Here is a 27606-nt window from a genome sequence, read left to right on the forward strand (position 1 = left end):
GTGGCGTGATTGCACTTTTTGCATATTTGCATAAACATTTGACCTGTATGTCCTATGCTATTAAAAAGGTGTTGAAAAAAAAAAACATCCAAAAATGTCCCATTTTGGTTGAAAATGAAAGGTAAAAAGATGTCTTTTTCTAGTTATTGAAAAAATTATTATGTAAATACTTGCCACAGATGCCACAGAATGTGAAATTTTATACTTTTTTTTATCACTTTTGGACAGCAGCTGCAAAGACAAAAATAACAACAGAAACAACATTTTAATCAACTATTTAATCTTGATTACAAATAAAGACTAAAAATGTAGCTAGTTTCTTCGTTATACTAAAACATACTAAAATCTCTGAAATTACATTTCTAGAAACAGAGAATAAACTACAATCATTCAATAAAAATAGCTGGTGTCACTGCAGCAGGCATGTTATACATTCACAAACATAAGGAGCCTGTTGTGACACATCCATACCACGTACAGTTCTCAAATCACTTGTAGTATACAGAGACATATCTTACTTGGTTGAATTTGAAAGATGTTTGTAATGTAAAGGATTCGACGGGTGGATCATTCGCCAGCCAACATATCCCGAGATTCATTGTATGCCAATGTCAATAACCACACTTTTGCTGAAATATGTTTTTTTTTTTTCCAAAATAAACATGAACTGCAAAATCAAGAGTTTAATTTTGTTTTGTGACGCAACGGGAAGGACAGGAACAGCAGTTCAGTGACGCACACAGGAAATCCGCCGTAGACTTTCTCATTTCGGTTCATATCGGTTTCACCCTATATGTCATATGGATGTGGCACAGTAGCAATTTATTACATAAAAAAATCAACCAGTTCAACCTAGGTATGATATATTACGGCCGTAAGGTGTGTACACTACAAGTGATCAGAGATTTTAACGTCTTTTGGATGCGTCACAGTAGTAATTGATCGGTTTAAGAGATTCACTACATGCTTGTTCAGAAAAGTGCAACAAAAACCCATCCATTAAACTGATAAAATTGTTAAGGTTAGTCACTGACAGACCCGTTTGTGAATGTTTTTACACCATGTCGGCACGATTTAGACATTTATGTTTATAAATGTAAGCACGAGGAGGGGGCGAACAAATATCCGCTGAATATCGAATATCTACATAACTACCAAGCTCGTACATATTCATCAGAGTTGACAGTCTTGCAATATATAGGATGTAACAAAATGCAGACAGTTACTATGGCCGTCCATCCTATAACACCCTGGCTAAAAAGGAAGAGCCAGAATGACAAATAGACAGAATGGTTCTCTGGAACAACAGCGCCGGGAAAATGATCACCAAAACAATCGAAAGACTTTTAACCTGTACGTACAATTACCACAATAATGTAAAAGAAAACATTTTGGTAAGGAGGGTTCTTTAACATTTCGCAGCGGTGATTAAAATGGCGGACGTAATGATTCTAAATCAGAACTCAAGCTTATTATTTGAATAAATGAACGTGGATGAGAATGTCTAGTGGATCCGAAATTTTGCAAATAAAATTAGATTAGGACATAAATCATTATTAAAATAAAAATCATAACTTAATGAATATGTTTAGGTTGCAGTTTAATATAAATGACCATTTTCCACTTTAGGCACTGTCATTATTTCTGCGTTTTTGAGACTTAAGCGCCACTTGCTGGTGAAAAGGTATTTGACATAAGTAAGCAACGTTCTTTTATTGTAATTTGAGCATAAAATCATACGCCGTAATTCTGGTACTTTAGTAGGGTACTTAAGCGATGGCACATGGCTGCGCGCACAGTTACTTAGCTAGCTAGTATATATTTTTAATTCTATTTTATGGTAGCTAGCTATATTATACGCATGCGGATGCAAGACTCACGGTGATGACATCTGCAGTTGTGAGAGACTGCTAGTCGTAGCAACACGGGGTGATCTCTTTTAGCTAGGTATAGGTCTTTAAACAGGCTGTAGTGGGATCTTGGAAGAAGGGACAGAGGATTATAGCTACCGAAGAGCAAACACATAACCGACAGTGCATTGTAAACAGCCGAGTTGTTGGTAAGTGAAGCTTTTTGTGCTGCGTTGCTGTGTAGATCTAGACGTCATTTTGCTAACCTATAGCTAGGTAGCTAACGCTAGCTAGATAGCTACCTACAATTTTAACGCTGTTTTTCCAAAGACATGGACTTGCAAGTGCTAGCTAGCTACATATTTAGCTACCAGCGTTATTCGACTAACCTGCTGAATGTACACTTGTAATTGTAGCTAACTAGCTAGTTAGCTAGCGACGTATCCGAACAGTATTTGATGTTCATATATGTTGAGTTTTGTAGCGCTAGCTAGTTACTAACTAGCTAGCTAGCTATCTAGCTAACCTTAGCTATCCTGTTTTGCACTTGGCCAGGCAGAAATAACTGACAGTCTACATATCTGGCTAGTATCGTTTTGCCGATCAAAGTTAGTAACTTGAATGCTAATGACCGATGCGTATTGTAACTGCAAAGGTTAGCTACGTTAACTGCACAAATAAGGCAAGGCTTTGTTGAAGAACAGCTAGCTAGCACTAGCTAGTTAGCTAGCCATATTTGCTATTTCCGCAGTAACACAGTCAAGTAGCTTATTAGTAGCTACGTGACTTATTAATCTGATTTTTATTTTGGGTTACTTAGCGCTAGCTGGTGCTTTCCATATGGACTATGCATGGTGAAATTAGTAATATCACTAGAAATTATGTCTAGTCTCTTAATGGCCGGCTGGCTATGTAGCTAATGCTAGCGACTTGATAGCTAAAACTCGCCCATCTTGTATTATGACTAGTGACTTAAGCTATGACTAAAGCTAACCTGTTTTGGCGTATACGTCTGCCTGGTTAGATGTTAAATTTAGTGACATTGACATTATTTCCGTTTGAAAACGTAATTAGCTAGCTATGCTACCTACCTAGCTACTTTCCTGCTACTGCTGATTTTGCGTTTGAAAGGTCATGATTCGATTTTATATGGACTTGCCGTTCTAGAGTTGCAATTGTGAACGTAATTTTAGAAACACTAAAAAATATATGTTTATATATATATATATATATATATATATATATATATATATATATATATATATATATGTGTTTATATATATATATATATATATATATATATATATATGTTTACGATCAGGAGTGTAATCTGCTTCACGTGTATGTAGCTTTGTAAAAAGTACTTTTAAAGTGCTTTGAATTCACATGCACAAATGTTGCTTTTGTAGTTCCTTCTGACAAGTTGCCTAGCTATATAAAAAGGGTAAAAAAAGGATAGTCAGTTGGTGTTTCAAAGTAAACTTTTTTTTTTATCGCTATGTGTTAAGATGACTGCATGACTAAATCTCTATATACTGTCTGAATATGTTTTAGTCTGGAGCAGTTTGTTTGAACAAGATTCATTTATTAAATGTTTAAATTTTTAGCTGTAACTTAACTGCTCAAAAATGTCAGTTGGGGCAACCAAATATTTGTTTAAGCATTAAATAAAATATATATTCACATCATAATCAACTGTTTGTTTACTGTAACCTATTATTCATTGATTTAATTGAATATTTTACCTAGTTGCACCATGTGAAGATTGCTAGTTGTGCCACACAACAATGTACATAATACATATGAAATGTACATAATTACATTTTTATTTATTAAAGTGTTTTAGTACACAGTCTCTGGATACATCTCATGATCATATTTGGTGCATAGTAATTTGGAATAGGCTGCATATAGATTGGGACTTAACAACAACGAAGTCATGTATGAGAGGTCTGACCACTTCATAAAACAAAACAAAACTAATAACCAAAAAATAAACTGTTATCCAGGTTTGCAATGTAGATCAGAAAAATGTTTCACCCATGAAGTGGCCAGTGTGACAATTTGTATTGTGGTGCAAATGTGCTTTTTTTTTTTTTAGTATAATATCTTTGATTTTTTTTATGTTGTAAAAGATTGATGATTATATGTATCTTGATACTGTCGCCCATTTATAGTATTACCTTCCTTTTTGCAAGATGTGTGCCTCTTGCAGCTGAATCTTTTTATAAAGCGCTCCCTGTGATGTTTTAAAGTTATTTAAAATTATAGGGTGAGCATACCCATTAGGATCACCAGCATCTACACTGCAGAATCTTTAGAGCAAAAGGCATGGGTTCCAGCAGCATAAGTGATGTTACAATAAAATATTATTCTCATACTATAATATTGATCTTAATTGAAATGTTTTGTAATTTAAAATAAAGATATACATGCTTATAACTATACAGCATCAACATAGCCAAGCTCACATTCTTTCTACTTGCCACAATTCAAGCACTGTTGTAGTTCTTTCAGGATATTTAAATCTAGTTTATATAGCTGTTCAATGTAAATGAGCTTAAAGGTAGCTCACTAAGCCAAAGTGGAGCAGCAGTCGCAGTGTTTGTAAATTGTAAGTGCAATATTTTGTAACAAAAATTATCTATGTTCTACCTTAAATTTTACATTGTTTTAATATGAACAAACAATATTGATGACTACTAAATAATAGTTTTTCTTGACTCTGGTACCCTTTAAGCTTAAAATCAAATCAGATTATTTGTATAGCGCTTTTTACAACTATTGTTGTCACAACGCAGCTTTACACAATCAGTAATTAGTAAGTGACAATAAATCAACAATGTAAGAAGACATGAAAAAAGACCCTTAGTGAGCAAGCCAACGGCGACAGTGGCAAGGGAAAATTCCCTGACAGCTGGAGAAAGAAACCTTGGGAGAAACCAAGACACACAAGGGGGACCCATCCTCCTCTGGTCAGAACTATGTATAAATTATTAACAAAAGGGCCTGGTGGTTGGACTGGTAGGTGGTAGCTGGTCTGACGCACGTGGAGTGGCCCCTCAGCTGTTAGTCTTCCAGCTGGTTGGGCTGGATGACTGGGTGACCATTTATTCAGAGAAGGTAAAGTAATGGTTGAGCAATATCAGAATTGGCTGACAACTCCGGCAAGTCTGACTATAACAGCCTAATTAAAAGGAGAGAGCCAGAAGGTAACACAGACACGGGAGCACCCTGAAACACTAGCGTCCATCTACTCCACCACAGGCTTTAATTTACAATAAAATGAATTCATTAAAATTTAGAGCAGTCTGCAACTATTGACTAGTTTTCCACACCTTTTTATTTAAGTAAGACGATGATGAGATTTACTGCTAATTCCAATGCACAACAGACTGCTTTTGCATTCATGCAGAATGGTGTTGGGCTCTCACGCGTGACCTCGGGCATGACTTCAGAAACCGTGGCATGACTGCCAGAGAAGCTGCTAGAAGTGCCGCGACTCAGAGGTCTTCTTTACTTGACTAAGATTAGCCACTTGCACGACCCGAGGTATCTGTTCTAGACACAATGAAACTATGTACCTCCTCAAGTGCCTCAAAAAAATGCTCTGTGTTTTTAGTGGCAGTAGGCTAGCGTTGTGATCAAATCTGTGACCTATTCAATATCGCCTATATGTGAAAATCCGAAACACCAGGAAACAGAATTCGACCAGATAATAAATGATTTCTGACATCTCAGTATGCATAAAGAATCTTGACGCCTGTCTTCCTTAGAAAGGCTGCGGCGAAACTTTAGATCGAACAGTGCAATGAATTATAGGTATTCCATGTTGCTAGGGTGTATCACTTGTACAAAACATATTGTGATGCATTATAGGATTGGTATAGTGCACTGAAAATTCTTCTCTGGGACTCCACTACTACCTTTTCTGCTTTGGGACACCACTACAAGACGGAAGAATCCCAAAGTTGTGTGCTATATAGTAAATGGCACAGTTTTGGAGATAGCTTAGCACATGCTAATTTGTCTCCCTCTCTACATTATGCGCACACAGACGGGGGTTCCAAATGTTTTCTGAACATGCTACAATAATGTTGAAAACTAAAGGCTTCCTGGGGTAAAACTGCTGTTAATCACATTGTTTTCTTTTTAAAATTTCAGGTTCAAAGAAATCAGTTTTACATTATTGTTCTTTACTTCTGTTTTGCCCAATATTCCTTTTTGGTAATAAACTTCAGTTGTAAAATAAGCCAATATTAACCTACAAATAGTATTCCTGTTTTCAAATAGGTTTTTAAATGTCAGTTCATTAGCCATTTAACAATCATGAATAAACTAAGTATTTATTAAGCAAACTTTTATTTCTGAATTTGTCTGAAATACTGCATTTTTCCCGTTTTTCTGTCAAAAGGTAAAAATTTGAAAATTTGATATGAAAATGAATAGCTCTCCAGTGGCCAAATTGATTGGAACTGCATTGGTCACAACGGGGGGTTCAAAATGAACCAATACTTTGTCTGAGGATTACATAATATCATTTTATTTTCAACAATTTTGAGCATTTTTGAGTGCTGTTGCACTTACTTGGGGAGAATCTGGACCAAGATATACAGCCCTATTTCAAGTGTCATGGATACAAATATTAAATTGCAAGATGTTTGAATTTTTGTCTGGAACACTATATTGGATTAAAAAATCTATTTCAATAAGTTAAAATTTGGACTGGATAAACCTTTAAAATACCTGCTGATTAAACCATTGTTGTGTCGGCCTTGTAAATGGCACGGCGGCTATGACTTAAAGTATTATAGCTACATAGAAAATTTAAGATCTTAAAGAAAGGCTAGAACAATATTGCATAGACTCATAATGAGCAATTGTGACATCAAGTATACACCGGCTTGAACCAGTTTGCCGGCATTGTGCTTATGCTTTGAGCCCTACTTTCTCTCTGTCCCTCAGTCTTCAGAACCTCTGTCTGTCCGCCTGTATCTTTACAACTGTCTTTCTATCTATAGCTATCTCTCTATAATCTGCACATATGAAACTGCACACTCTACACCACACCCTTGACACCACACTTATAAAACCACACTACCACCTTAGCTACCACCAAAATACCATAGCAAATTCTAAAGCAACAGCCTAGAAACGCCTTAGCAACCACATGGTATACCAAAGTGTATACTTGGCAACTACCTGGGATAAAACGCATAGAAACAGCATCTGCATTGGTTACTATAGCAATAGCAGAGCAACTCCCTTAGCAACCACTTGGGATACTATAGCAATTGAACCACTTAGCAACACATTAGCATCAACCTGGAATACCACCGTAACCACCTAGCAACACCATAGCAACCACCTAAGAGATCACAAAATCCCCCAGCAACACAATAGCAACATTACACAACACAATAGGAATATTGAAAATTCAAACTAGCACTAGGGTTTAAAGCACCTCATGCTCAGGCCCTATAAGCCCAATGAGGCCTAAAGAACCAGCACAATAGGCCCAATGAGTCTATGTATACACCAAGTTTGTGAAATGTCCAAAACTAAGCAGATCTGTTGCTTACTCTTGTGATAAGTAATATATTCCCTGTATACACACACACACACACACACACAGTGGGGCCAAAAAGTATGTAGTCAGCCACTGATTCTGCAAGTTCTTCTATCTAGAAAGATGAGCGAGATCTGTAAATTTCATCATAGGTACACTTTAACTCTGAGAGACAAAATGAGGAAAAAAATCCAGGAAATCACATTGTAGGATTTTTAAAGAATTTATTTGTAAATTATTGTGGAAACTAAGTATTTGGTCACCCACAAACAAGCAGGATTTCTGGCTCTCACAGACCTGTAACATCTTTAAGAAGATCTTCTGTCCTCCACTCATTACCTTTATTAATGGCACCTGTTTGACCTCGTTATCTGTATGAAAGACACCTGTCCCCGGCCTTAAACAGTCAGACTCCAAACTTTACCATGTTGGCCATGGTTAAGTTTGGAGTCTGACTGTTTAAGGCCGTGGACAGGTGAAAGAGCTGTCGAAGAACACCAGGATGATAATTGTAGACCTGCACCAGGCTGGGAAGAGTGAATCTACAATAGGCAAGCAGGTTGGTCAATAAATCAACTGTGGGAGCAATTGTAAGAAAATGGAAGACATATAAGACCATTGATAATCTCACTCAGTCTGGGGCCCCACGCAAGATCTCATCCCGTGGGGTTAAAATGATAATGAGAACTGTGAACATAAATCCCATAACTACACGGAGGTACCTGATGTATGATCTGCAGAAAGCTGGGACCAAAGTAACAAAGGCTACCATCAGTAACACACTACGCCGAGAGGGACTCAAATCCTGCAGTGCCAGGCGTGTCCCCCTGCTTAAGCCAGTACATGTCCAGGCCTGTCTGAAGTTTGCCAGTGAGCATATGGATGATCCAGAAGAGTATTATGAAACCGAAATAGACCTTTTTGGTAAAAACTCAACTCATCATGTTTGGAGGAAGAAGAATAGAACGTGGCTATGGCATGTCCGTGATCCCAAACACACTGCTTGGCAACGAAGGAGTGGCTCTGTGAAAAGCATTTCAAGATCCTGGAGTGGCCTAGCCCTAAAAAATCACTGCTCTAGAGGAATGGGACAAAATTCCAGCTACAGTGTGTGCAAACCTGGTGAAGATTTACAGGAAATGTTTGACCTCAAACAAAGGTTATGTCACAAAGTAATGAGTTGAACTTTTGTTATTGACCAAATACTTATTTTCCACCATAATTTACAAATACATTCTTTAAAAATCCTATAATGTAATTTCATGGATTTTTTTTCTCATTTTGTCTCTCGTAGTTGAAGTGTACATATGATTTAAAATTACAAACCTCTCATCTTTCTAAGGAGAACTTGCACAATCAGTGGCTGAATACTAAATACTTTTTGGTGTGTGTGTTTATTATAAAGTATTTAATTTTATTGTCTTAAATACTTGACTAAGTCTGTGCACCTAAGTGTACTTAAAATAGTTACATTTTACTACAGTACAGTTCACACTAGGTTATGCTTTTTTCTGTTCAAATAAAATAAGTTATAAAAATAAGTTATTCCATTTTAGCACTTATAAGTGCACTGATCATTTGTGTGGCTACAAGTACACTTTAATTTACTGAAACATGATCACGTTTAGTGTGCTTGAGTATTTTTTTCACTCGTGAAGTCCTGATGCATACATAGAATGAAGCATGTTTCATATGGCCAAGTTCAAAGTATAATGAGAGCTGTTTGTTTTTTTTGTATAGCGCCCTCTGGTAGACAGTCGTTTTGAAACTTTACTGGTTATTTGACAGTTCTTAGATAGAAACAACATCCAGGTTGTGCCAAACTCAGAATCCACCTCAGAATCATGTGCTGAACAAGTCTTGTTAAGTTATGAGGCAAAATGTATTTTATAAATAAATTTGCTTCTAGTTGAAAAGAATTTATTTGCATATGTTGACCATATTGTTTACAAACGTCCACTTTTTAAAAATAATTATTAAGGTTCAGACTGTTTTGATGATTAGTTTGCAAAGGTAGGTTTTGCATATGATTCAGTTTACCCAAAAATCTAGAAGAAAGAGCTTAATTGTCCAAATTGAGCTTAAAGGTTAAACAACAAAGTGGTTTGCGTTGCGATGAGGCCTTTTACTGCATTGGCCTGTGGGACATAACAAGGTCTTATACAATTTTAGGATTCTGTACAGAGATGGGGAAAAAAAGGAAAGGAAGTCAGAGTTTGTCAAAATGAACCAGTGCTCCTTATACACAATCTATACTTAATTTCATATGTACTGATTTGTTGAGGTTTCTAGAACATTCTAAAGACTGTCAACATCTTCCTGACATAATTAAATTGCAATGTTATTTGGAGCTCAAAGTTTAATTTTTTTTGACAAACATGGTCCAATACACCCAAAATTGAATGTATAATACAAGAGAAAGTCAGTTAGAATGTGCCAGAATGTGTCCATATGATCTGATTATTGATCTGGAGCTTTCAGCCAACATATTCCTCAGTTTTACTCCTGTAAAAGAAGCCAGTTAAACCCAGTGGACGATTTGGCTCAAAATATTAATATTGCTACATTTACACTAATGCTTCTATGCAGTGAACTGAGGACAAGCCAACTTCCTTCACCAATTTGATGTAGCTTACTGATGTCTAACTGATGCGATATAGCATTTGCTTTCATGTGTCATTACTATTCTTAAATGAATTTGTAATTCAGAGGATTCAGGGATGTACAGGAGAAATGTACACAGAACAGAACATATAGAATTCTGAACATGTTAATTTACCACAAAATGTGAAACATGCGGCAGTTACTTACTCTGTATTAACATGTTGGCAGTGGTAACAGTGTTAGTTCTATAAAAACACATACAGAAGGATTAATTGTAGCTTATAAGTTGACTCTTATTGTATACTCTTATTGTGTTTGTTAGGTTTTATTATGCTAAAACAGTCTGGAATCATAGTCTGAAGTCCAAGTTTTAAGAACAAATATAAGAAAGCCACATCTAGTGCAACATTTATGTGTATAGAAAATAGCAAATGTATTTGTTTATTTGTAGTACACCTAAAGTAACAGGTAAATGCAAAATCAACCAAACCTAATAATTCGTAGGGGAAATAAGTGAGAAACTGAAATCACTTCCTGGGAGTTTAAGGAACTACAACACCCTTTCATCATAAAGAAGTATTTTTATGGTTATTTCCTGTACACATACTCCTGGGTGATGGTAAAGTTAATGCAGTAACAGCCCCCAGTAAGTAAACACTAATTTGCAGCTGGTTCTACACACGCCCAACATGCAAACCATATCAAGTCAATGCAGCACAACTGCTGAGCTGTTGAGCAAGCAAACCAAAATCCTCAACTAACTGCAAAAAACATCAAGGAAGATTTATGAGACCTTGGACTGGTGCTGCACTGTTGTCAGGTTTCGTCAGGAAATCACCTGGACACCTGTAAATGTGAGGAATGAACAGTGAATGCAGGAGATGTGGTCTCAATAGCCCTTCAGTGTGTAATGTGCCCTTTTCTTTTTACCTTTAGCTCCACATATTCCCATTTTTATAAATGTATTATAAATGTATTTTATGTCTGGTGTGGGCCACACGCCACCAAAACTACCCAATTTGGTTGTAACTTGCTTGTGAAACGGCAAAGGTATTCTATCACTTATATCCATTTGTGGAGAGATGCTCCCACCTGAGGATGTCATGAGAGTAAATACTTTTGTAACAAAATGAACACAAATAAACATTCTAGAAACTGGACTATACTAGCTTCCTATGGTACCAAAAACCTATTTAATTACCTCAAAGGTCGACATCCAGCTCTGTATACAGAATCCAAGGTAAGCGAGTTATCACTGTTTGTAAGTTGCATTCACAAAGGAAATTTTAACTTAAGGTAACACTACTATGGCTCATAACCAGTGATATTTGCACGCTGGGTGTGCAGCAACCTCTGTGGTTTTCTTAACACTAGAAGTGCCACGCGGATCTGACTTCCTTATACCTAGAAGTGAAGCCAAGATTTTTACCGGTTTGTGTTTTATGTTCAGACTGGGGACCACAGTTGACATGTTGTGCCATAACAGGTTAAGTAAATTTCATAACATGGAGGCTCATTCCACTGTTTTTGTAGTGTTAATACTTTGTCTTATAGTACTTACTTTGTCTTATAGTACCTAGGCTATTTGCACTCATATTTGGGAAGTGTGGTATTTCAGTGGCATTTGGCCTGACTACCAGATTTCTGGTATCGTAACATCCCTAGTCAACATTGCTGTATGTCCAACAGTCCAAACTTTACCCATTATTAGTGTAGCATTCAATGCTGTTTCGTCTGTGCATCTTTACAGTTTTTAACCATTTACCTTCAGAGTTTTTTAATTTTATTTAAAAAAAAAAAACACTTTAGATTTAGAATCAAATTTAAATAATTTTGTACGGCCTTGTCTGTGAGAAGCCTTCCAGTTCATGAGCTGTGAGATTTTCAGTGGTCAGTCACTCATCAGTGAAGTGGAAGAGTCTATAGCCAAACACAGGTAGTGAAATAACTTTCATTTTGAGTTCTCACACAGTCTTTTGCACACATTTGAATCATTAATTTAATTTCATTTTCATTTCATTTATGGCATTTAGCTGACGCTCTTATCCAGAGCGACTTACAAGGTTAATCGTATTACAGAGGTGGGTGAGTGTAGTGTTACGAGTCTTGCCCAAGGACTCTTATTGATGTAGCGCAGCATAGTCACCAAGAATCAAACCCCAGTCTCCCACATGGTGTGGTAGCTCAGTGGCAGGCAGTGGTGTTATCTGTTGCGCCACACCAACCATCATCCCTGTTCAAGTGATGCATTTTGTTGAATTTCACAGTGAAAATTAAGAAATAATTCCTTTACAGGAAACCATTTTGAATGTAATCACTTTTAGTATACAAATTTGAAGCACAAATTTGAAGGGGGGGGGGGAGCGCACTATGCTTACCCACTATGCTTAAGCCAGTTCAGATGACACTGCAAGCTTATTTTGGCCATGCCGTGCCAAAGTAGCACAATATCACTGATGCAGTTACTTAGCTAAACATATGTTTCCTGTCTCAACAGTGGAGCTGGTTTAAAACGTGTTAACTCCACTGCATGAATAGCCTAGTCACAAGTATTTTGCACAAGACCTGCTGCCTAACTAGTCCACTCAAGTCACCTATACTGTTACCAACAGTCTTGATTAAAATAAAACATTTTGCGGTAAGTGAATTAATAGTTTAAATTAGAGTTCTTTCAGGGCCTTCTCTTGCAAAGCTCCCACCCCCTCACCCAACAGAGTCTGACACACATTCTCTTTTAGTTCTTGTCTGTTTTACCTGCTATAGTGGTGTCTGATCTTATGCGCCTCTAGGTTTAGAGAAGTGAAAAGAGGAACTTGAGCTAGTTCCCAGTGCCTTTAGAAAGTAAGCATTTTTTTCACAGAATGGCTAAAAACAGCATTCCCCTCTAGTGTTCAGAAATGTAGTAAAATATTTTGCCCCATAGAACTCTTACCCTTTATTGGTTGTGTTTCTATTATTATTTTTTTGTTTGTTTGTTTTTAAGCTCTTTTACTCTAGCAGCTCAGTCACTAAACAAAATACCTGTTATAGTCTGTCTATAATCTCTAATCTTTTAAGGTGGTAGTCACTGCTATAAATGTGCTGGCAAATATGTTAATATTGCATAATTTTGCATGAGGGTTTACTCCACGAACTTGTTACTAAGTAAAATCAAAGTTTATTTGCCACATAAATAGTCATGCACTTCATATTTATTATGGGCTGAAAACAAGAAATGCAGCATTTCTGCGGGGTTCAATTGGTCAACTTTCAGTATAAAATATGTATTCACTCTAAATATTGTGTATTTTGGTTTATAAACTATATGTTGCCTATTTAAATAATGTGGATTAAACTATGTTAGCAGCTGGCTATTCAGCCAATAAACAGAATTTTGGTATAACAACATACTGCATATAGTGTTCCTGAAATACTGCATATAGTGTTCCTGCTTTGAGTAATTTGTCATAAAATTGGGTTTTGTTCAAATAAAACGAAATAAAGGGGGAGTAACGTGATGTACTTTCATCCAGTAATGATGTAGAAAGATCTGGCAGGCTGAAGAGACCAGGCACTTTTACTAATACCATCCTGTGATATTGTGACATTAAGAGCAATTAACTGCAATACAATAGCATGTTTTCATAGCAAAATCAGTCTTACTTTATTGGCATGCTTTACCTGTGTTAGTAGTGATTCATAATTACAAAAACTGCCTGAATGATTGTAATACATTTTCTAAGCAGCTTTTCTGTCAACAGTGTGACCCTATCTTTGGCTTAGGTAAAAAAAATGGTGAAGCCAGACATCCACACTCTGGCCCACCACCTGAAGCAAGAAAGACTGTATGTGGCTTCAGAGAAACAACTTATCCAACGGCTCAATGGTGAGGTGCTGAAGACAGCAGAGAGGCTCTACCGTGCAGCTTGGATAGCCAAGCAACAGAGGATTAACCTTGACCGCCTCATCCTTACCAGGTAAACCTACCTCACTAGATAAAAAAATCACAATAATTGATATGTTATTGTTCAGCAAAGGTAAAGTTTACAAAAAGCTCTTCTCTAGGGCTGATAACCTATACATGTTTGGGGTAGTGTTTGTTTGCCTTAAATATGAAGTTTTTTGATATGGTTTTAATTTTACCCGATACAGTCTTATCCATAACATTTAACAACTATTGAGTTTTAGTTGATCATCAGAGCGTCAACAGAATCAGATGTTAGATGAGGGTTAGAGGGTTGGAGGGTACAGAGATTTACAGATTTTGCTTATGAAAGGTGAAGCTATGGTGTCATTTGTAAACCTTCTTATTTTCTTAATGCTAAGGTGTCTGGTCCTCATGTTTAGTGAGGTCACATTTCACATTACATAGCTTCTCCCACAGCTGAATCCAAGTTCAGGAGTCTACACCTCGAACACGATATATTTAAATTAGTGAACATTGTTTCCTGAAATGCAGATTTTGTTTTATCTAGTTTGTGGTTTGTCTTTTTATCCTCCCAATTTAATCACGAATAGATTGTCTTCAGAATATGTGACGAGGCTGGAAACTTTTAGCAAGGAAGAGTAGTGAATTTATATTGATACTTGCTGAAGGGGGTAGTACTAAACACTGACCACACAGGTTGCCCAGTCAGATAATGTCATACAGATATACATATATTTATGGATGATTGTAAAAAAATATACAGTGGTATGAAAAAGTTTGGGCACTCTTGATAATTGTGATGATTTTCCTTTATAAGTCATTGGTTGTTCGGATCAGCAATTTCAGTTAAATATATCATATAGCAGACGAACACGGTGATATTTGAGAAGTGAAATGAAGTTTGAGATTTACTGAAAGTGTGCAATAATTATTTAAACGGAATTAGGCAGGTGCATAAATTTGTGCACCCCAACAGGAAAATGACATCAACATTTAGTAGATCCTCCTTTTGCAGAAATAACCTCTAAACACTTCCTATAGCTTCCAATGAGAGTCTGGATTCTGGTTGAAAGTATTTTGGTACATTTGGTACATTAAAAACATCTTCGGTTCAATCAGGTTTGATGGTATCCGAGCATGCACAGCCCGCTTTAAATCACACCACAGATTTTCAATAATATTCAGGTCTGGGGACTGATATGGCCATTCCAAAATGTTGTACTTATTCCTCTACATAAATGCCTTAGTAGATTTTGAGCAGCGTTTAGGGTCGCTGTCTTGAAGTATCCAGCCCCAGCGCAACTTAAACTTTGTCACTGGTTCTTGAACATTGTTCTCAAGAATCTTCTGATATTGACTGCAATCCATGCGACCCTCAACTTTTACAAGATTCCCAGTACCTGCACTGGCCACACGGCCCCACAGCATGATGGAACTGCCACCAGATTTTACTGTGGGTAGCAAGTTTTTGTCTTGGAATGCTGTTCTTTTTTGGCATACCACCCCTTATGTCATGTCCAAATAACTCAATTTTGGTTTCATCGGCCCACAGCACCATATTTTAAAATAAAGCTGGCTTGACCAAATGTGCTTTAGCATACCTCAAGTGACCGTTTGTGCGTGTGCAGAAAAGGCTTTTTTACTCTCCCATACAGCCTCTCCTTGTGCGAAGTGCGCTGAATAGTTGAACGATGCACAGTGACACCATCTGCAGCAAGATGATGTAGGTCTTTGGAGCTGGTCTGTGGGTTGACTGACTCTTCTCACCATCCTTTGCCTCTGCCTATCTGAGATTGTTCTTGGCCTGCCACTTCTGGCCTTAACTAGAACTGTGCCTGTGGTCTTCCATTTCCTCAATATGTTCCTCACAGTTGAAACTTGACAGCTGAAATATCTGAGATAGCTTTTTGTATCCTTCCCCTAAACCATGATGTTGAACAATCGTTGTTTTCAGAGGAGCAAAGGGGAGCATAGAGGTGAAAAACTTGCAATTGGCCACCTTAACAACCTCCTTATAATTGGATTCACCTGTGTATTTAAAACCCTGACGGTGGCCTACAAAGCCAAGAACGGACCAGCCCCTCCATACCTGATGGCAATGGTCAAAAGCCGATCCGCACCAAGAGCCCTTCGAGCTTCAAGTATGGCTCGGCTCAACCCGCCATCCCTCAAAATCCGCGGAGGACAAGCGTCCAGGCTCTGTTCTGTCCTGGCACCAAAGTGGTGGAACGAGCTGCCCCTGGGTGTCCAAACGGCCGAGTCGCTCGCTGTCTTCAAACGCAAACTGAAGACCCACCTCTTCAGAGAGTACTTGGACGAATAGTTCTATGGTCGCCTTATTGTATTGTGTTTAGCAATGTCTAAGCTTAGAGGTATCTTTTGAATTATTAGTCTATTCAAACTAGCTAAGGCTTTTCTTGGGTAAATAGCAAAGCACTTTGTAAGTCGCTCTGGATAAGAGCGTCTGCTAAATGCTGTAAATGTAAGTGTAAATGTGTATGTAGGTCAAGGGTCAATGAGCTAAAGGTATTCAAATCAATAGAACTAAGGGTGCCCAAATGCATTCACCTGCCTAATTTTGTTTAAATAATTATTGCACAATAATATTATTATTAATAATTATTAATATTTTTGTAAATCCTATAAACTTAATTTCATTTCTCAAATATCACTGTTCGTCTGCTATAAGATATTTAACTAAAATTGCTGATCGGAACAGCCAATGATTTATAAAGGAAAATCATCAAAATGATCAGGGATGCCCAAACCTTTTCATACCTCTAATACCACCATACACATTTTTTTTTCTAGATTCAGAATGGCATGTTTAACTTTCTGCTCACTGTAACATATCAAATTGTACCTCTTTTATATATCTTTTCAACAGTGCAGAAGCCTCCCCGGCCGAATGCTGTCAGCATGCCAAGGTTTTAGAGGACACACAATTTGTGGATGGATATAAGACGCTGGGCTTTCAAGAGAGCGTTTATGGAGAATTCCTTGGGCGGCTAAGGGAGAATCCACGTTTAGTGGCCTCCTGTCTTGTTGCTGGGGAGAGGCTTAACCAGGAATATACACAAGGAGTGATCCACACAGTTTTTACCTCACTCTATGGCAACTGTATCATGCAAGAGGATGAGAGCTACTTGCTGCAGGTATGTACATAAATGGAATGTTTTGTTTTATGTAGTGCACATCTCCAATAATGAATGTGACAGGTTATTTGATTGCATTCTAAGCTATAATTTATTTAGTTGCATTGCAATAACTGCTTCTGGTTGTGCCATCTTGACTGAAAATTATTTTCACCTTTTCACCTAGGTCCTACGTTACCTAGTTGAATTTGAGCTTAAGGAGAGTGACAACCCTCGGCGTCTACTGCGGCGGGGCACGTGTGCCTTTAGCATCCTTTTCAAGCTTTTCTCTGAAGGCCTGTATTCTGCCAAACTCTTCCTCACTGCTACTTTACATGAGCCCATAATGCAGTTACTAGTGGAGGATGAAGATCACTTGGAGACTGACCCAGCAAAGCTGACTGAACGATTTACCTCCACCCAACAAGAGCGCCTATTTGGGGAGAAAGGGTCTGATGCTTACCGTCGAAAAGTGCAGACCGCTGTGGAAAACAACGAAGCCAAGCTAGTGGCCCTGGTCAACTCCTTTATTGGCTACCTGAAGCAGAATACCTACTGCTTTCCCCAGAGCTTGCGCTGGATTGTGTCTCAGATGTACAAGACTCTGGCACGAGTGGAGAGGCTGGATGTGGGGGAGGTGAAAACTATGTGCACAGACCTGCTGCTGACATGCTTCATCTGCCCAGCCATTGTGAACCCTGAACAATATGGAATTATCTCAGATGCTCCAATCAATGAAGTGGCACGCTTCAATCTCATGCAGGTAGGATCTGTCATGCCAGTTTGTCAGATTAACCATCATATGTTACAGCTGTGCTAGGTAGTGTTTATACCCTGTTTTGCAACATAGACACCCATTCGTATTTGTTCATTTAGAAGATATTTGTATCCAGGGTGATGATATTCCAAAGTACCCAGGAAACTGATGTTCTACTGACATAAGTTTAGAAATGAAATGAACTTGACAGAGCAGAGTTAGGTGTGTTCGTATTTCACCACACATCTTTTAGTCAGAGAATAGTGAGTGTGTGAAAAGTGAGGTGTACTGAATGGTGGTTTCATTCTATTCATTCTATCTTGCTGTGTAGAATGTGTTACCCAAAGACCAATGGAAAACAATCAGCGAATACTGGAAAGACAGTATGTGATTCAGTTTGAGATATGCTATTAGAGCATCAGTTCCTCTGCTATGGTTTGTTACCCTGAGATCCACACATATCCTAATAAGACCTTAACTTTATTTGGATTTCTACAATTGAGGACACTCAATGTAATGTTGAACACTTGTAATGCATCAGTTTTCTTTAATTGCTAATATCTTTGAGACAATTAAATTGAGCAGATACTACGTCTTGTACAGAAAAGGAAATGCAATACCAAATGGTACCTTTACCCTGTGTGCTCATAGATCCTTACACAGCAAAATACCAATTCTAGTCCAAACCTCTAAATAGTTTTTAAAGTTTTTCCTCTACCAAATGTGCTCAGTGAAAAACATGAACGGTATAATTGTCAGTGTGTTAGTTGTTATATTTTGAGGACACTTTATAGATAATAATTCAAGTAATCCAGATAATTCAGAAGAATTCACTTTTTCCTAGATGGCATAGCATTTCCTAGTGATGGCATTTCCTAGTGATGACATAACAAGCTAATTAACCTGTTTGTGCAGAAGCACCCCTTTGTGAGCTTGTGGGTGGTTATCTGGCGTTATCGTTTTTTTTTTTAAATATTTTTTTATTTGATATTATAATTCTTTTCCTCCCTCTAAGCCGTCTACACACAACCTACAGCGACCGTAGATCCAGCCAAGAGTTTAGACATGGTTATTTTAACTTCATATTCGTTATTTGGCCAGTAAGTGTTGAACAATTTTGGACATAGTAAGATGGAAATGTACTGTGGCTGAGTTTCAAGAGAAGTTGTATATCTGGAAGGATCAGCTGGATGCTCTTAAAGAGCGACGTTGCAGTGGCTGCTGACATTTAAAGGGATGGCGTTCCTGCACGGATTTTACGCTGTGGTCGACAAGTAAGTTACATCTACATCATGCATCTAAATTAAGGTGTGTACATTAGAGAATGTCTAATACATGTTAAGTATATTTACTCTACCGTAATCCTGTTGTTAACCATGCAGTGCAGTGTAAAATTTAGCATACAGTGTATCCCATAAGTGAGTACACCCCTCACATTTCTGCAGATATTTAAGTATATCTTTTCATGGGGCAACACTGACAAAATGACACTTTGACACAATGAAAAGTAGTCTGTGCGCAGTTTATATAACAGTGTAAATTTATTCTTCCCTGAAAATAATTCAATAAACAGCCATTAATGTCTAAACCACCGGCAACAAAAGTGAGTACACCCCTTAGTGAAAGTTCCTGAAGTGTCAATATTTAGTGTGGCCGCCATTATTTTCCAGAACTGCCTTAACTCTCCCTGGGCATGGATTTTACCAGAGCTTCACAGGTTGCCTCTGGAATGCTTTTCCACTCCTCCATGACAACATCACGGAGCTGGCAGATTTGAGACTTTGTGCTCCTCCACCTTCCGCTTGAGGATTACCCAAAGATGTTCTATTGGATTTAGGTCTGGAGACATGCTTGGCCAGTCCATCACCTTTACCCTCAGCCTCTTCAATAAAGCATTGATCGTCTTAGAGGAGTGTTTGGGGTCATTATCATGCTGGAACACTGCCCTGCGACCCAGTTTCCGGAGGGAGAGGATCATGCTCTGCTTCAGTATTTCACAGTACATATTGGAGTTCATGTGTCCCTCAATGAAATGTAACTCCCCAACACCTGCTGCACTCATGCAGCCCCAGACCATGGCATTCCCACCAATATGCTTGACTGTAGGCATGACACACTTATCTTTGTACTCCTCACCTAATTGCCATCACACATGTTTGAGACCATCTGAACCAAACAAATTAATCTTGGTCTCATCAGACCATAGGACATGGTTCCAGTAATCCATGTCCTTTGTTGACATGTCTTCAGCAAACTGTTTGTGGGCTTTCTTGTGTACAAGAGGAAGAGGCTTCCTTCTGGGGTGACAGCCATGCAGACCAATTTGACGTAGTGTGCGGCGTATGGTCTGAGCACGGACAGGCTGACCCCCCCCCCACTACTACTTCAATCTCTGCAGCAATGCTGACCGCACTTCTACGCCTATCTTTCAAAGACAGCATTTGGATGGGCCGCTGAGCACGTGCACTTAGCTTCTTTGGACGACCAACGCGAAGTCTGTTCGGAGTGGACCCTGCTCTTTTAAAACGCTGGATGATCTTGGCCACTGTGCTGCAGCTCAGTTTCAGGCTGTTGGCAATCTTCTTGGCCAACTTTATGTAGTGCAACAATTTGTCTTTTAAGATCCTCAGAGAGTTCTTTGCCATGAGGTGCCATGTTGGAACTTTCAGTGACCAGTATGAGAGAGTGTGAGAGCTGTACTACAAAATTGAACACACCTGCTCCCTATGCACACCTGAAACCTAGTAACACTAACGAGTCACATGACATTTTGAAGGGAAAATGACAAGCAGTGCTCAATTTGGACATTTAGGGGTGTAGTCTCTTAGGGGGGTACTCACTTTCGTTGCCGGTGTCAAAGTGTCATTTTGTCAGTGTTGTCCCATGAAAAGATATACTTAAATATCTGTATTTGTGATACACTGTATGTATTACACATGTAGCATTTCCGTATTGATTTAGCCCAACTGTATGTAATTTATGCTTGTTTTCTTGTCAGAATCAGAAGCACTTTATGTATACATGTATACAATCACCAAGGCGTAAAGCATAATGTACTAGATGTTTCACGCAAGCAGGAAGACTATTCAAAATATTTTATGGAAGGATCAATTTAATTAAGATTGCAATAAATAGAATAAGGAATAATAAACCCCCCTAAGAAGAGTATAAGAGATGTGATTGTCTGTGCAAGTATAAATCTAAACATATGCAGGTCTGAGTACATATATACTATAAAAACTATAATACAAACAGAATTTTACTGAATAATACAGTGAGGGAAAAAAAGTATTTAGTCAGTCACCAATTGTGCAAGTTCTCCCACTTAAAAACATGAGAGAGGCCTGTAATTGACATCATAGGTAGACCTCAACTATGAGAAACAAAATGAGAAAAAAATATCTGAAAATCACATTGTCTGATTTTTAAAGAATTTATTTGCAAATAATGGTGGAAAATAAGTATTTGGTCACCTACAAACAAGCAAGATTTCTGGCTGTCACAGACCTGTAACTTCTTTAAGAGGCTTTTCTGTCCTCCACTCATTACCTGTATTAATGGCACTTGTTTGAGCTCGTTAAGAGTATAAAAGACACCTGCCCACAACAGTCACACTCCAAACTCCACTATGGTGAAGACCAAAGAGCTGTTGAAGGACACCAGAAACAAAATTGTAGACCTGCACCAGGCTGGGAAGACTGAATCTGCAATAGACAAGCAGCTTGGTGTGAAGAAATCTACTGTGGGAGCAATAATCAGAAAATGGGAGACCTACAAGACCACTGCTAATCTCTCGATCAGGGGCTCCACGCAAGATCTCAGCCCGTGGGGTCAAAATGATCACAAGAACGGTGAGCAAAAATCCCAGAACCACACGGGGGACCTAGTGAATGACCTGCAGAAAGCTGGGACCAACGTTACAAAGGCTACCGTCAGTAACGCGCTACGCCGCCAGGGACTCAGATCTTGCAGTGCCAGACGTGTTCCCCTGCTTAAGCCAGTACATATCCGGGCATGTCTGAAGTTTGCTAGAGAGCATTTGGATGTTCCGGAAGAGTATTGGGAGAATGTCTTATGGTCCGATGAAACCAAAGTAGTACTGTTTGGTACAAACACAACTCTTGTTGTGTTTGGAGGAGAGTGAATGCTGAGTTGCATCCAAAGAACACCATACCAACTGTGAAGCATAGGGGTGGCAACATCATGCTTTGGGGCTGTTTCTCTGCAAAGGGACTAGGACGACTGGTCGGTGAACATGAAAGAATGTATGAGGCCATGTATTGTGAGATTTTGAGTGCAAACCTCCTTCCATCAGCAAGGGCATTGACGATGAAACGTGGCTGGGTCTTCCAGCATGACAATGATCCCAAGCACACTGCCAGGGCAATAAAGGAGTGGCTTCGTAAGAAGCATTTCAAGGTCCTGGAGTGGCCTACCCAGTCTCCAGATCTCAACCCCGTAGAACACCTTTTGGAGGGAGTTGAAAGTCTGTGTTGCCCGCCGACAGCCCCAAAACATCACTGCTCTAGAGGAGATCTGCATGGAGGAATGGGCCAACATACCAGCAACTGGGTGTGCCAACCTTGTGAACACTTACAGAAAACGTTCCTCTGTATAACAACCTCTGTTATTGCCAACAAAGGAAATATAACAAAGTATTGAGATTAACTTTTGCTATTGACCAAATAATTATTTTCCACCATTATTTGCAAATAAATTCTTTAAAAATCAGACAATGTGATTTTCTCATTTTGTCTCTCATAGTTGAGGTCTACCTATGATGTCAATTACAGGCCTCTCTCCTCTTTTTAAGTGGGAGAACTTGCACAATTGGTGACTGACTAAATACTTTTTTTCCCCGCTGTATGAACAGTTATTAGGTTTGTTTAGTTTGTGGTGTCCACTGTAGTTGATGAGCAATACAGCTCTGGGGGAAAGGCTATGGGCATGTGTGGTTGTGCTGCTTTTGATGACCCTGAATCTTTCTGGAAGATTCAGGGTCAAAAAAAGGGGTCAGCTGTTATTTTGTTAGCAAAATGTTGCTCATTTTATTTATTTGTCATTTTATTCATGTTGTCCTATCGGTGTCTTGCAGTGAAACAGCTTGATCTGGCACTCCCCTACTTAATATCTCTCCTACCTCTTCTTCTCCCAGGACCTTCAGCTTCTACCCTCCCCCATCTGTGGACACAACTTACACCTCGGCTGGAAGACAGGCTAGTGTCAGGATTCTGGTTTAGACTTTTGCCTCTAAAAACCTTGAATGTCTATTTGGTGGTGTTGGAAAAGTTTTTGGTGCATTTGTACTGTTTTGTATCTTTTCATCCTTGATGATTGATTGATGCTTGAATTTGTCTTCACACAAGGCCTGTATATTGTATAGTGACATAGTATAGTGTGTGTATGTGTGTGTGTGTGTGTATATATATATATATATATATATATATATATATATATATATATATATATATATATATATATATATATATATACACACACACGTAAAAAAAAAAAAAAAAAAAGTGTGTGTGTGTGTATATATATATATATATATATATATATATATATATATATATATATATATATATATATATATACACACACACGTAAAAAATATATATATATGTGTGTGTGTATGTATGTATGTATGTATGTGTATATATATGTGTGTGTGTGTGTGTGTGTGTGTGTGTGTGTGTGTGTATATATATATATATATATATATATATATATATATATATATATATATATATATACACACACACAGTGGGGAGAACAAGTATTTGATACACTGCTGATTTTTCAGGTTTTCCCACTTGCAAAGCATGTAGAAGACTGTAATTTTTATCATAGGTACTCTTCAACTGTGAGTGATGGAATCTAAAACAAAAATCCAGTAAAATACATTGTATGATTTTTAAATAATTAATTTCCATTTTATTGTGGGAAATAAGTATTTGATCATCTATCAACCAGTAAGAATTTTGGCTCTCACAGACATGTTACTTCTTCTTTAAGAAGCCCTCCTGTTCTCCACTCATTACCTGTATTAACTGCACCTGTTTGAACTCGTTACCTGTATAAAAGACACCTGTCCACACACTCAATCAGTCAGACTCCAGCATCTCCACAATGCCCAAGACCAGAGAGCTTTGTAAGGACATCAGGGATAAAATTGTAGACCTGCACAAGGCTGGGATGGGCTACAGGACAATAGGCAAGCAGCTTGGTGAGAAGGCAACAACTGTTGGTGCAATTATTAGAAAATGGAAGAAATGCAAAATAACGGATAATCTCCCTCGGTCTGGGGCGCCATGCAAGATCTCACCTCGTGGAGCATCAATGATCTTGAGGAAGGTGAGGAATGAGCCCAGAATTACACGGCAGGACCTGGTCAATGACCTGAATAGAGCTGGGACCACAGTCTCAAAGAAAACAATCAGTAACACTCTACGCCGTCAAGGATTAAAATCCTGCAGTGCACGCAAGGTGCCCTTCCTCAAGCCAACGCATGTCAAAGCCCGTCTAAAGTTTGCAAATGACCATCTGAATGATCCAGAGGAGGAATGGGAGAAGGTCATGTGGTCTGATGAGACAAAAATAGAACTTTTTGGTTTAAACTCCACTCGTCATGTTTGGAGGAAGAAGAATGATGAGTACAACCCCAAGAACACCATCCCAACCGTGAAGCATGGCGGTGGAAACATCATTCTTTGGGGATGCTTTTCTGCAAAGGGGACAGGACGACTGCACCGTATTGTGGGAAGGATGGATGGGGCCATGTATCGTGAGATTTTGGCCAACAACCTCCTTCCCTCAGTAAGAGCACTGAAGATGGGTCGTGGCTGGGTCTTCCAGCATGATAACGACCCAAAACACACAGCCAGGGCAACTAAAGAGTGGCTCCGTAGGAAACATCTTAAGGTCCTGGAGTGGCCTAGCCAGTCTCCAGACCTGAATCCAATAGAAAATCTTTGGAGGGAGCTTAAAGTCTGTGTGGCCCAGCGACAGCCACGAAACCTGAAGGCTCTGGAGGAGATCTGTATGGAGGAGTGGGCCAAAATCCCTGCTGCAGTGTGTGCAAACCTTGTCAAGAACTACAGGAAACGTCTCATCTCTGTAATTGCAAACAAAGGTTTCTGTACCAAATATTAAGTTTCTTTTTCTGGTGTATCAAATACTTATTTCCCACAATAAAATGGAAATTAATTATTTAAAAATCATACAATGTATTTTTCTGGATTTTTGTTTTAGATTCCATCACTCACAGTTGAAGAGTACCTATGATAAAAATTACAGTCTTCTACATGCTTTGCAAGTGGGAAAACCTGAAAAATCAGCAGTGTATCAAATACTTGTTCTCCCCACTGTGTATATATATATATATAATTTCTTTTTTTTTTTTTTTTTATTGAGTCATGGGCACTTTGGAAACAGCCTAGTGTATACCTGTTGAACATGCTTTGGAACTCCTGAATGTATATGTATCTTCCTTTTTTTTTAATTACAAGATTGTGGTGACAATTATTATTTATAATTTTATTTATTTTATAATTTCCCCAGTATTCTGCAGTATTCTGTTTATATATCTATTTATTTCTGAAGTATTCTGCATTCTCAAATGGAACCTAAATGATTGAAATAAAGATCTGGATGTGTTTGGGCCCACAGGTCTACTTTAAGTCCTGAGTGGACTTAACTATAGAAATATAGGTATATCCAAAGTGCCCATAACTTTCATTAAGCAGGTCTGTCACTATACTATCAAGAGTGTATAGTGCAAGTTTTTTTTTTTTTTTTTTTTTTTTTGTCTTGTGTGATGAAACAAACAAATTCAAATCCATTTTGGAAAAATCGTAATAACTTTTCAAGGATATTCTGTAACCTTTGTTATATTTATTCTAACAATGTATGTCGTCCTATGTGCAATATGTGCAGTACTGTGACAGACAGTTTCATTCAAGCTCAATAAAGTTTTATGTTTACAATATTAAGATACTTAAGTTATACTGTATAGTGTTCAAATTGTTGGACACTTGTCCTAGTGTTTGTGGGGTGTATGAGTGTGGTTGCTTCATGGGTTCTGTGGCTGCTTAGGTGTTGATATAGTGTTGCTAGGCGGTTGCTATGGTATCCCAAATGGTTTCATACTTTGAAGTACTGAACCTGTCACTCTCAACCTACTGTCGCATCTTAAGAAACAGCTCAGACAGTTCACAATACAGAGGTACTGTATGACTGTATGCAATACTGAATGACAAAACATCCCAGCGGGTCAATGACATAACATTGCTAAGAATATTCTACCACTTAATGTGATTGAAAAGTGTGATCGATCAGTTCTTTTTTTTACCTTCTGTGTATGCATGTCACAAAATACTGTAGTTCTTGCTTTGAAAAAGTCACATCCACCATGCAAACAGCACACTTTAGGAACATGTCTATTATATCCACCCCATTTACATTTTACATTAACAAACCTCTACATTTTGCCATTGACATTATAGGTCCTCTGTAGAAAAGTAGCTCTGGGTTTAGGTACATTTTTGTAATATGTGACTATGCCACCTAAATCCCTAAAGCAGTTCCCTTGCAGTTACCTCCCAATTACCACCTCCATTTCAGCACTTCTGCAACCTCCTGATAGAGTAAGCATGCCAGATGAGATCTAAGACTAAGACCAGAATTTCATGTCCCGTCTCATATCACAATTGCACCAGCATCCATGAATCTCCGGCAGTGGAGGGAACATGAAGACCCCCAGCTGTGATGTGATGGAGTAATCTTCCCTTCATCTGAAGGTGGAGCACCTGACATCACACAAACATAATTTTGGATGCTCTACTGTTACCTTTTATACACAATCTTTTCACCTCTAACTGCATTAACCCAGATGGAGGACTGTGGACGCTTTTAGCATAGGACCTGCCTTAATTTATGGTGAAGAGCACACAGTGTTATACCTAAGCTGCTACAATGCAAGACAGAAGAGAAGGAAGCCCATGCCATTAAGTGAGCCATAAAAGTCTTTGTGTTCACCTGCTGGATGAGTGTTCATGTTCATAAACAAACCCAAGGCATGGATTATGGAAGACTAACGAACCATGACGTGGTATCTTGCACTGCAAGCAGTTTGGTTTACATCTTTAACATGGAAAGGAACGCAGAACCTCCTTGCAGACTTTGTTTCACAAGTTGGGGCATCAGTTAGTTATGTTTTGATTTTCTGACCTATAGAGAATAAGCTGTTCAGGTAATGTTGGCTTTGTTACTGTCATTTTTTTGCACAATAAAAGCAGTGGTGAGTAGCATTTCGTGTTTTGTATGTTGTGCTAGTAATTCAGTTGGTTCTACATTTGCGTGGCTTCCATCTTGATTAGACCCTATGCAGAGACACTGTTAACTACCTACAACATCCCCTCACCGTTCACAATGAGCATGTGACTGTAGTCCCAGATGGACCTAGAGTAGCGGAGGACAGTGGAGCTGAAAGACATTGATAAACTCTGTAGAATTAATGTGCTTTTTTTATTTTTTTTTTAGATTTTTATTTATTAATTTTTTATTTGTTGACACCATGGAAGAGACACTCTTTCAGTGTTTAAAACATTGTTATTAGAGCTCTTGTTCTGCTTTCTCAGCCTTTTTAGAGGAACAATCTTACTTGACTAAATGTATTAATACATTTAAATTTCTTTGATACTACTATTGATCTCTCTTTATTTTAGCCTTCACAGTCTAATTCCTAGTTATTCCTCAGTTCTGTGGAGCAGCTATCTTTTTAA

At 38.3% G+C, this 27606-nt stretch overlaps 1 protein-coding gene across 7 annotated transcripts in view; it reads left to right on the top strand.

The window, feature by feature from the left end:
• The first annotated feature begins 1689 nt into the window (after positions 1-1689).
• The window catches only part of gapvd1 (GTPase activating protein and VPS9 domains 1), a 52974-nt gene continuing 27057 nt past the window's right edge, over positions 1690-27606 (top strand). For 4 of the 7 annotated variants that reach the window (XM_072682060.1, XM_072682061.1, XM_072682062.1 and 1 more), the window contains exons 1-4: positions 1691-2059; positions 13764-13979; positions 16818-17085; positions 17252-17827. In XM_072682060.1, the coding sequence (XP_072538161.1) occupies positions 13795-13979; positions 16818-17085; positions 17252-17827 (1029 nt within the window). In that variant the 5' untranslated portion in view covers positions 1691-2059; positions 13764-13794. Of the gene's footprint in view, positions 2060-13763; positions 13980-16817; positions 17086-17251; positions 17828-27606 lie in introns of all 7 variants that reach the window. The other 3 variants (XM_072682057.1, XM_072682059.1, XM_072682058.1) reach the window with 2 other exon arrangements.

This window comes from Salminus brasiliensis, chromosome 6 (assembly GCF_030463535.1).
Source record: "Salminus brasiliensis chromosome 6, fSalBra1.hap2, whole genome shotgun sequence".
In the NCBI taxonomy this organism is placed as follows: Eukaryota; Metazoa; Chordata; class Actinopteri; order Characiformes; family Bryconidae; genus Salminus; species Salminus brasiliensis.